General features: G+C 34.4%; 2 protein-coding genes and 1 long non-coding RNA gene across 3 annotated transcripts in view; 1 reads left to right on the top strand and 2 right to left on the bottom strand.

Annotated features, from left to right (window-relative positions):
- The first annotated feature begins 274 nt into the window (after window positions 1-274).
- On the top strand, window positions 275-6935 carry LOC117119111 (carbohydrate sulfotransferase 15-like). The gene is made up of 7 exons (XM_033263925.1): window positions 275-292; window positions 677-884; window positions 1576-1671; window positions 2293-2434; window positions 5407-5560; window positions 5832-5973; window positions 6280-6935. The coding sequence occupies exons 1-7, from the start codon at window positions 275-277 to the stop codon at window positions 6462-6464; spliced, it is 945 nt and encodes a 314-aa protein (XP_033119816.1). The 3' UTR covers window positions 6465-6935.
- A 2378-nt stretch (window positions 6936-9313) lies between these two features.
- On the bottom strand, window positions 9314-11297 carry LOC117119142. The gene is made up of 2 exons (XR_004447140.1): window positions 10652-11297; window positions 9314-9981 (listed from the first exon to the last, which is right to left on the bottom strand). It is a non-coding gene; the product is annotated as an uncharacterized LOC117119142 (long non-coding RNA).
- A 58-nt stretch (window positions 11298-11355) lies between these two features.
- Window positions 11356-12138, bottom strand: part of LOC117119112 — a 4684-nt gene continuing 3901 nt past the window's right edge. The window contains exon 3 of the mRNA XM_033263926.1: window positions 11356-11981. Coding sequence (XP_033119817.1) covers window positions 11719-11981 — 263 coding nt within the window. The 3' untranslated portion in view covers window positions 11356-11718. The remainder of the gene's footprint in view (window positions 11982-12138) is intronic.

A 12138-nucleotide genomic window follows, 5' to 3' on the forward strand; every position in this document is an offset into this window, starting at 1 on the left:
TGCGTATGCTGATGTGCTCTTGCAGGAGCCTACGCGTTAACTACATACTGTCTCTTATACACATCTAGATGTGTATAAGAGACAGCCCTAAGCGTTATATAGTGGTAGTACTAAACTTTTCTAAAACAATCAAAATACTAAGGTACTCTTCATACATCATCTCTCCCTAAAAAATACTCTTTCCCATTTAAAACAACTTAAACATCAAAAGTAACATTAAAACAGTAATGCAGAAAAAAAGAAACTTAACAAACACTAATATGAAAACTGATAAATGGAGATGAACCGTATAGTTAGAGCATGGAATTCAAAACCTCGCTGCGGAATGTCCGCGCTCTTTTAGTATAATTTTTGCAAAACTTGTCAAAGATATTTTCATATTTTACAACGAATACCAGCCCAAAATATAATGTATTTTAAGTCCATATTTGCGCTAGTAAGTGTATTATATATAATCCTATTTGTCCTGTGGTCCTACTTGCAATTTAGAAATGTTGTCAATACGTAGGCTATATTTTGTAATGCTGGGTAAAGTTTAAATGACATAGGTTACATTTTCCTTTGTACGTGGACGAATTAGATGTTCTGTAATTTAGTGGTTATTTGATCCAAGTTTTAATTAAATATTTGGTAGTTGTGGCTAAATCAAAAATAATCCTATTCTTTTCTATTGTAGATACTTCAATCCGTGCCACAGGTATTTAATTCAGATTTTAAGAGTCCATGTTGGTATGAGAACAAAGTTTTACTCCGTTGCCTTCCATATTTTTACGTTGCCGGAATGCCAAAATCTGGAACAACTGACTTACTTAGCAAGATAAATTCGCATCCAGATATCGTGCCGGTTTCAAAGGAGATACAGTGGTGGACTAGACGTCGATATCGTATGTCTAAGAAATTCATTATTAATATAATTAGTCATATTGTTCTTACTTACTTAGATTTTATTTACTCATATGACAAATCTGCGATGCAGTGGCGGCTCTAGGATATAATTTATAAGGGGGGGGGGCTATGATGTCCGACTGGGGGAGCTAAGTATTTATGGGTGTAACTATAGCGCGCACCGTTATCTGAGTCCCGAGCCAAGGGTGGATATGGGAGGGGGCCCCTCCTCCCAAAACGAGATTTAAAAAAATTGAAACTTCTAGATGGCCGGAAATGGCGGGGATGGGAAAACTAGACCTATTTTTTTTTTTTGACCCGACTGCCCGACGAGCTACTACTACTACTACTACTACCAGACCTATTCATATTATTATTATTTTCAATATTGTATTATTTTTCTATCATTATCACTATTACCGCAAAAATTTTCATCAGGTTACAATGTAATAACTTGATTTTTTGTAAATTTACTCCAGTATTGTTTCTCTTGACCTACTAATCTTGTCCTAATTTCGGTGTTAAGCAATTTATCAAGCAGGGATACCTGGAGTATTTTCCGAAGAAGTTTCATTTTAAATACTTGTAGCTTATTTTCATATTATTAAATTGTCAGTGTACATGTTTCAGCAGCATGATGTGACTATTGTGGTATACCATTGACAAAATAGATTGTTATTGTAATTGCAGATGGAAAGAGCTTTAGTTGGTACCTAAACGAACAGACTTCGTTAGTTATGAAAGTAACCACCGGCGGCTCAATTTTAGCTTCTCGTCTTATTTCAGGTAAAACGAATCTACTTTTTCTCTACTATGTTTGTTGTAAATATACTGTCGTAGGCCTATTCGTAGTTCGCGTTTACAGTTCGTTAGTCCGTTTATGATTAGAGCTGTTGCTCAATCGGCTAAACTTGGTGGTAGCCAATGTGTGTACATGAAACGTGGAGATCGATTTATACCACCCGGTTCCATTCCATCCAATTTATTTTGAATTTTGAATTGAATCCGCTGCTCTGGATAAACCCGGCTCATTAATTGACCGGGTTTATCCACTTTGCAGTCTGAATGGTGGCTTATCTCAAGCCGGGCGTTGTTCCTATAGTAACTAGGCATGGCGTGCCACCTGGTTTAACTTTTCTACGCCGGACTTTATTCAACGGGGGGGGGGGGGGGGGGGACAGCTTTGACCTTGGATCAAAAATTAACCAATCAGCATTTAATTATGTCTGCTGTAAGCGGAAGTACGTCTCGCGCGTAGCGTTTTGAAAGTCATTTTCTGGTTTCGGTTCATAAATATGCAATTTTAAGTACAGGTTCTCGCGCCTATCTAATCCAGCTAGTCTGTTACTTAAACTATATTACAATTAGCCACTGTATCTGTAATTTAGACACTGTATCATTTAATAGGAGACGGCTCTGCGTCAACGCTATGGGATAACCACGTGCTTGATGATGTCGATGGTGGTCCAGAATACACACATTCTGACGTTATCCGTACGGTGCAACCTGACGCAAGGATCATCGGTATATTTAGAAATCCAACTGATAGGTATGTCTGTGAAATTAAATAATAAAAATAAGAAGAAAATGAATATTAAAAAGAATAAAAATAACATCAATAATAGCACAATAGGCCTATATATAACGAAATAATATCACTAAATAATAATATAATAATAAGAATAATAACATACTAGCAAGATTATGAACAATTAAAACAACTACCATACCAACAAAAACCATAATAACAACCAGAACAAAAACATTAGTGGCTAGCGGCCTCACATGTAATAGTGTTGTGATATAACATGGCTAAATAAATAGGATTACTCTGTTGCATCAATGTATTCGTAAAGCTATACTCTGCGCAGTAGGCTGTTTGTGTAGGTAATGCTTGAATTGTCACTTGTTTTCAATAGACCTTTCCGGTGGTGTGTCACAGTGGTGTATCTAGGCGGTACGCGAGGAGCGCACGCCCTAAAAAAATTAGTCGTGTTCCCCCAAGTCTTCCCCATTACCCCGCAAAAAAAATATCACGGTCAAGTTAAAAATCACCTAAAATCACCTTATTTGGCAAATTAGCACCCCTCAACTGATCATCGAGTTTCCCCCTTCTAGATACGCCACTGGTGTGTCAATGAAACTTAACAACTGGACAATCAGAACAAGGCCAAGAATACGCGGCGTTTGCGTATGTTTTAACACTGTCGTTTTGTAGGACCTAAGCTACAATATCCAAGGGGTCAGGCTTAGCTGAAAGGTCCATTGGCCGTATTCGATTAGTCGTTATTCGTTAAACCACGCCCACCTGCGCACTGGTAAAATTCTACTCAACGAAGACGACCAGTCGAATAGAAATCTCGACACGACAGAATGGCTGCATATTTACCGCGATACACGCTGCGTAATCATGATTGATTGAACTTGTAGCAGTGCATAGGTTTTTTTCGTAAAAAAAATGTTGTCAGCCAGTTTTGGAATTCCGTTAGCCTACAATTATTTTTTGACTTCATTTTGGTAAATATTATAATTTTTATTTTCTGAATTTCAATCTGAAATTATATTAACACAAATGCTGTTTCTAAACTGACCAATCGGCTATGTTTGTTTTGGTCATGTGGATAACTTAACGCTGATTAACGCTCTCTGGTTACGTTAATTTAATAAATTACTTACTACTTTTCAAACTCCGGGTTTTTAAATTACTACAATTAGCTATGAACTGTTATCACTGCATGGTTCGGTGTTCACAGTAGTTGAACGAAAAACAACTGAATGGTTGGATTCACGCTCAATGGTTGGGCAAACGAGTAAACGAAATGTTTTTTGTGTTTGATGATGTTGTTTTAACAGAAAGACGCGAATAATAGATGTTTGTCTTGACGTCGAATTAAGTAATTTATGACTGATCGGTTTCTGTATTCATTAGTCGATTTGAGTTTATATTAGATGGTCTGGAATATTGTGGTTTGCTTTACGGGTAGATGGTCACACCTTGAATGTGATGGTGTGAGTATTACCTGAATGATGTGACGTCCTATTGAATCATTTGGAATATGTTTGAATGGTTTGAATTTGGTGCGTTTGAATTGTTGTTGAATGGAATGGTATTTTTGGCGGACTCGGCTTTCCATACTAGCCTATGTTATATAACAAGTCTCAATGCCTCTTAGAAATCATAGATATTGTATGCGCATAGCGCCATGTTCACTGCCGCTGGTATTTACTGCCGCTGGTATCTATTTACTCTTTCATTTTGCGCATTGCAAACGTATACTAAATACCCAATTGTTTGAACAATTTAATGATTTTCAAGTAGACCTATCTTTCAATTGGAGGTTATCCTGATGACGCTATAGTCATTTCAGTCTTTATTATGTGTATTATACATATTGTTTATGCTTGATATGGACCACTTGAGTGTAAGATAAATTTAGAAGAAATGAATTATTTGATATTTAAATTAATTGTATAATATTGTGTAATGAACTTTAATAAACAAACAAATAATCCAGATAAACTATATAACTAATCTGAACGCTATATTTAAGAAATATACAAGACAATGTTTATATTTGACTGCGAGTACTGTATTTATTTTGTCCTTGACAGCGTGTCATCGACTTTAATATTACAAACGGAATACTGGCTACAATACAAGCTGTAGCAAAGCTAACAGTGATGTCAATGAAAGCAACAATAAAAACGGAGGATGGTAATAAAGAAATAATAATAATAATAATAATAATAATAATAATAATAATAATCGTCGTCGTCGTCGTCGTCGTCGTCGTCGTCGTCGTCGTCGTCGTCGTCGTCATCATCGTCATCATCATCATCATCATCACAAATCGTACAAGATTTTCTATTATGGGTGAAAAACCCAACTCCTGATGATATACTGTAGCGCATTATGCTGAATACTCAATATACTCAATGCACAATAAATGCCATTAATTTAAAGAAATTTATCGTTTAAAAAGGGTAAATCTTAAGAGGAGTGTTTACAGAAGTTGTCTGTCGTATGTCAAATAGGCATGGTATTCCAGAGAAAACTGAAGCCCAGGTAAAGGAACGGTTACCATAAAAGATTCTCATTGTATAAAGTACAAGGGCACCGCGCACATTATCGGCGCTGGTTCGAACGGCACGCTCGCCTAGTTCTGGAGGTGGAATACGGTAAGGATGAGGACTATAAACCGTAGGTCCAGTGTACAATTGGCTCAAATGCACTATAAGGAACCCAGTACATCTTTGGAGAAGAGTATGGGGTTACCCCGGTATACAGCCCCTGTTGTGGACAGACGATCGAGTAGCTGGTGGCCTACCGATTTACTGGGAAGCTTAGACATAAAGAGACCTTTAAGGGGAACAGAAAAGTTACTGAATGAGCTGTTTAGTCCATGCTTTGAGCGCTCTTATCTTCATGAAATAGTGCTATATGAAATTACTGTAATGTATGTCAAGCGGTGTTTACAAAATATCATTTTCCGTGTATAATTTCCAACAAATAATCCACAGATTGTACTCGGATTATAAGTTTTTTCATCGGAACCAGACCAAGTCACCGGAAATATTTCATTTATTAGTTGAAAAGTCCATCAAAAGTTTCAACTACTGTCTTCAACATCTAGATGTCAGGAAATGTACATATATATACCATGATGACTTGGTGGTAAATATGTTTAACATTATGAATATACAAAATATATTTATTTTGCCGGCTATAACTCGAATGTGTGTGTGTGTGGGTGTGCTTGATAATGTGTACGTTTACGTCCTCTATTTTTAATTGTGGGTCTATGTACATTTTTGATACTATACTACAACACCACCAATATAATTGTAGACCTAGGCCTATGTCATTACACAATCAATGTTAATGCTCCAATTGTACTATATTTGCTTATAAAATAGCTAACAGGCATATGTTTAATTACTTTCAGAGACTCGACATTGGGAATTACAATATATATGTTCGCGACTGGTTGAGGGCTTTTCCTCGTCAGCAACTCTATTTCCTCCGAACTGACGAATGGAGAAATTGTACAATAGAACTTCCGAAAATATACAATTTTCTGGCGCAAAGTAAGTTTATATATACTACAAATTCGTATTACTAATAAGCACGGAGTTTGGTTGATCGATCGATTTAGTTATTGATTTATTTATAATTTATAAATTTGTAAAAGTCGGTCAGCCAATCGGTTAATTGATTGATTTACATTTATATTATTTTATTTTGATTGATTGGTTGGCTGGTTGATTGGATAGATCCTTTTGTGACAATTAAATTTAAAGTCTAAACAGGCAGTGTTTTGGATTTATCACTCATATTCATATTTATTTTACCATTTTTATCGAATTTTAATATTTATTTTGTGTAATTATCAGGACCTCTAAGTGATAGCGAAATTACATCAATTTGCACTAAACCTCAAAGGAATACCAACACAAGAAGAACAAATCTGCTTGGCCCGATGCTACCTGAAACTCGAAAACTATTGGACGATTTCTACAAACCTTTTATGAAAGACTTAGCAGAGGCTCTGGAAGACAAACGCTACATTTGGGATTAATCAGTAAAGTATTTATTATAAATTGGTACAACGTTGAAATTGTACTTGGATATGTGCGCCAAGTATATTATATAAAACCTTTAATTGGTAAGCCTATAGTAAATAATATAATGGACATCACATCTATAGTACATTATGATACTTTAAAAAGTGGGCAATAGCAAACCGAACAGCACGTGTACATTGTGGAACAATTTCGAACGATAGTATAGAGTTAACACACTCTGGAAATATATAAATAACAAAATGCATATGGAACCGTGACGAAAACACTTATTCCAATAGCCACTAGGAAATAGGGGTGTGGATAAGCCGTATTGTTTACGAAATCAATAAATTCTCTTTATCATATAGTTACGCGCCATCTTGCAACTTCGATTTGTTAAAAGGTGGGAATCAATAACGATTTTACGCTCAATAGGCTTATTGTATATCATAATTACTGTTGACAATACACATAATTATAAACAATCAAATGGTGTGTGTTTTGTCACAATGGTTCTACAGGCTACCTCGTGTACTGTTCGTGCATCTGAAGGCCTACGCTGAGCACCATTCTCAGGGCCTCCATACATAGTGATACAAATGACTTTTAACGGGCTATGAAATGGTTTACATTATGTTTCAACCAGACTCTCTAGGTGCGAGTGTTGTGTGGCATATAATAATATAATGAAAAATGTATAATTTTGGCCGCCTTATACAGTACAACAATATACCTGCCTAGAGAATTTACAATTTCGGGAAATGATTATTTTTAAGATATTCAAATCGTCAGAACACAGTAAGCAAGAAGGTGAAATTTATAAAAGAGGTAATTATTGAATAGGTATGGTAATTAAACCTAGAATATGAAATTACACTTACACTTTCTTTTGCTATTAAAAACTAAAACTACAGTTCATTTCTCCGAAGTAGGTTTTTAGTGAATTCTCTGAGATTTGGAAATGCAAATTACACTTCCATTTGTTTGCTATTAAAAAAGTAGGTTCTTAAGTGGATCTTTAGCGAATTTTATGTGACACTTTGATGTGCAGCTTATGCATTCGAATTTCCAATGTCTTAATTACTACATCAACATAGGTCATCAGTTTTTAATAGGATCAAAGAACTCAGAGCAGAAGAATGAGCTCTCGCGTAGTTTGCATTAAAATAGATGGAACGTCCGCCCTCTCGAGAATGGAGGAAAATTATTTGATGGAGTGAAGAAACTAATGAAACAAGCAAACTAGAGGTAATCTCGCCAAACAAATGATATGCTCATGGAGGTTCCACTATATTGCGAACTGCTCTATCATGCTTGATCTTCTATTTATTATCTTTGATAGGATGACAGAAGCACATACTGCAGTTGTGTTCACGGCGCTAGATAATATAATAATAGAACCCGATGAAGAGATAGCGTGTTTCTACACGTCATTGTAACATTATTTTGTAAGCATGACATCTTCAGACCTCTGGGGAGTATACAATGTAAATTATTTTTTCAATTGTATTTATTTCACTTACACATGCATAACTTAAATAAAATAATTAATTAATTAATAAGTTAAAATTTGGGAAACCACAGGACCAGATGAAATCACTTCGTATGTCTATGTTAAAAATAAGTGTAAGGTGTACCGGTATATTATATATTATAACCTTAAGTAGAATCTTTATTACAGTATGTCAATCGAACTCGGTGCAATTCCAATTGAAAAGAAGTGATCCACTTTTTTTAAAAGTGGCTAAAGAATGTATGTAGTATAAACATAATAATTATAGACATTGAAATCTCTCTTTGTTCAGTGGTGGGAACATTGCTGAAGGGAAGTTGGTGTGGACCAAATTACAAAAATTGTATGTTTCATTTCCGATTGCCAACATGGTTTTGTAAAAAGTAGGTCCTGCAAAAAAACTCTCCTTTGCCTTGAACACTGGGCACAGACTGTTGATGAGGAAAGCTCTTCATATTGATGTTATTTCTATTTATTGCAGCAGTTCATTTGATCCAGTTTGTCACTCCACTCTTTTCACAAAACTTCATAGATACTGTATCTGTGGTTCTTTATGGTGGACTTTCCTCTTTTTTTAAATTTTTATAGGGCGTACTTAAATATTATTGTGAAATTTCGAAGTTGGTCTTTTAATCTTTTCATTGGTCCGAGCTTAATATTTTATTTTTTTTAATTTCATTCCACCCCTCAGAATGTAAAATATTAAGAATTTCTCGTTTGGTAACTAGAAGGAGATCAGACAAAATAATTGTTCTGTCTTATTTATATAGATTGTCGATTCCTACTAACACCTTGGTGTCATATGTTGCCTCCAACTTTATTTGGTGACAGTATGTCGCTCACGTTACTTCAAGAGCATCTATGCTTGAGGTTAATTTTATGCAACAATCCTTTCGTTTGTTCGCCTTATCATAGAGCATAGAGTTTGGTGCTCCTCTATGGTTACCCTATCAAATAGGTTATAGGAGGCTCTTGAAAATATCTGGAGGATAGCAACTAGGATGTGCTTTCACACAAAATATTATGATAGTTACGTCATTTTAATCTGCTGTCATGAAACAAAAATTTCAATATTTAGCCATATTCTATGTTTGTAAATGTTTATTTAGCGGTTATTGTTCAGTTATTTTCTTACATATATTACAACCACTACATGTCACGCAGATCATCTCATCTTTTTATGATTTTGGGACATGTCCCTTCTGAAATTCGGGACTTTTTTAAATTTACTGCTTAAGGTGGCCCATTATGCTCATTTTTCCCCTTTGGGATTGGGGCTCCTGGATTTAGCCAGTGAGAGCTCATAGAATATATACTGTCTCTTATACACATCTTTTACGTCCTCTATCATAGTATAAACTATAATTTAATAGGCCTAAAGCAAAATAGCCCTATATTAAAAGAACACAATGATAATACCTTAATGAAGTTAAACAATCTCATGTTAAATAAACCAAGAGTTTTTAACTGTCACCATTAATGTAGGGGCTTGATATTGTCATACATTTAAGGTTTGGAATTGGTCTACTTCTCCATCGTAAGAAAATGCAATAAAGCTGCGAAAAGCATATATAATTAGGGAAAATGAATCTTCTGAAGTTATTGAAACTACAATTCATATTTCTCTGAAGTAGGTTTTTTAGTGAATTCGATTTCTTTCTGAGATTTGGAGGTCAATTGGTCATTATCCTCCTCTATTGTTAATTTTGATGGCCGAGGCAAACACGCATTAAGCCTTCTACAAATATCTTCTACATTATCAGAACCATGACTATCCGTCCATCGCACGGCTGGTAGTATCCTCAAGACGCTCGCCAACTTGGGATGAAATTCGTGTATATCCTTAGAGGAAATATTGTTGTAAATTATTGAGATTATCTTTGTTTTGCGTTCTTGGAACATGTCGAGGGCGGCTGATAGTTGGAAGTTGCAGTGCGGGCTATGCAGGTAATCACTGCTGATCACCACTATTGTTCGTACGCTCCGACTTATGTTACTAACGTACTCTTCTTGTATATCTAAATAATAAAAATAATAATAATAATAATAATAATAATAATAATAATAATGATAATAATGATAATAATGATAATAATGATAATAATGATAATGATAATGATAATGATAATGATAATGATAATGATAATGATAATAAAAATAATAATAATCATAATAATAATAATAATAATAATAATAATAATAATCATAATAATAATAATAGCAATAAAAATGTAAGTAGTAATACAAATAGCAATAGGAATAAGAATGTCACTAGCGATGAATGATAATAATAGAATAATTATAATAAATAGGGATAATTAAATAATAATAAATGTTTATGCAGTCAAGGTCAATGGTATAATGCAATGCTCTTCAGCGCAGATGACGATGACTTTAGTCACTGGTAGAAGTTGGAGAAAAATATTATAACAATCTACTAAGGTATTTTATAGGTATTCAATATATTGAGGTATATTTATTCAATTCTTACAACAACAAAAAAAATACATATAGGCCCATTGCACCGCATGCCTGAATTGTGTATTAATTAACAATATTTAAAAACAGCACAAAATTGACAACTACAAAATATATACAGAAAGTGATATAAAAAATTGTAGATAGAAAATGTAAAATGTACAATTGCGCTAAAAATATTTAAACTAATATGAAGGTCTATAATCTCACTTGTGCCTGGAATAAAATCTCGCTCAGCAAGACAGACCGTGTAACCGTTCTGCTCCAGGTACCCTCTAAGTGTTCCAAACACAAAATGCCAGTCATTGTCTGAACCACTGTGCGATATAAATACATCCCATCGTTGTAGGCCTTCGATATCCGGATCTATTTCAAAATTTTAAAAATATACATATATTTAAAGGATATCTCATTGAATTGGTTTTATTGTGGAACGCAGGTATGATAAAAACAATTCCTTCTATTGCCCTTTGATCTCTCATCCTTTCAGCTGTTTTATTTAATTCATCTTTTAATTATATTTTGACTCCCTGTGGAAGAATGGAGGTGACACTAAACAGGTTTACATAGCACTTACAGCGTTTTCCTTAATTGGTCTTAATTTTTATTTTAAAGTTTGGTTCCGATTGACCGTCTAGAATTCTAAAAACCAAAAATAACAAGCCAAAAAAACCGTAGGCCTATAAAACGTATATCGTGATGTTATAACCTAATTCAAATTATACAAAATAACTTTGTCATCATTATCAGAATCGCCTCTGTTTAATTTAGCATCACATTTTCATTTTATTATTATTATTATTATTATTATTATTATTATTATTATTATTATTATTATTATTATTATTATTATTATTAATATTAATATTATTATTATTATTATTTAGTAGTAGTAGCAACAACAGTAGCAGTGGAGTAGTAGCAGTAGTAGTAGTAGTAGTAGTGGCAGTAGTAGTAATAGTAATCATAATTATTATTACTATCACTTCTTCTGCATAATTATCAGCTTCTTCATCATTATTACCATCATCATCTTCATCATCATCATCATTATCATCATCATTTTCATCATCACCCTAGTGACCATCATCTTTATATTCTTCATAATTGTTATCTTCAGAATAATCATCGTCACCATCAGCATCACTATCATCATCCTCATCCTCATCACTATTTTGGTATCAACAAACAACCGGCTTACTTACTTACTTCTGCCCATATGCCTCTTGGCACATAGGGCAGCAAACAACCGTTTGGTGCCCTGTAATTATTAGGTACTATAACCTCCCTCTCCTTTTAACTAACCATTGCTTTTGACTTGTATAAAACGAGGATGTGGTGAAGTTCAGTAGACTGGAATCACTTGACAAGAACACGAGACCATGCTCTGTCTGTATCCACCACTGGAACATGACTCCTTCCTGTTTAGAGCCCTGACCTTCATCAAAGAGGTACGTAAGCGCCACATCTTCCGCTAACGCCACTCTAGGTGTTCGAGAATCCGAATCGTTGAAGAGATTCGGCTTATGAACGGGGTTAGCTGTAGTAATATTGAAAGTATTGAAGTATTTATTGAAAGTTAAAGTACAGTTATGCAGTATTATGTAACGGATTAGTTGCTTGAATAGGAATTGAATTTCAATGAAACAATTTATTAAGGCGTTTGTATAGAAATCAAAATATGATCTGTATACAAT

This window comes from Anneissia japonica, unplaced genomic scaffold (assembly GCF_011630105.1).
Source record: "Anneissia japonica isolate Jap-2015-1 unplaced genomic scaffold, ASM1163010v1 scaffold1792_len1028045_cov167, whole genome shotgun sequence".
Classification (NCBI taxonomy): domain Eukaryota; kingdom Metazoa; phylum Echinodermata; class Crinoidea; order Comatulida; family Comatulidae; genus Anneissia; species Anneissia japonica.

Bases quoted from the DNA above. Each gene is read 5' to 3' on its own strand.
- LOC117119111 (XM_033263925.1), top strand. The intron at 2,435-5,406 runs GTATGTCTGTGA...AATAATCCACAG, and splicing joins TTTAGAAATCCAACTGATAG to ATTGTACTCGGATTATAAGT. The intron at 5,561-5,831 runs GTAAATATGTTT...AATTACTTTCAG, and splicing joins TATACCATGATGACTTGGTG to AGACTCGACATTGGGAATTA.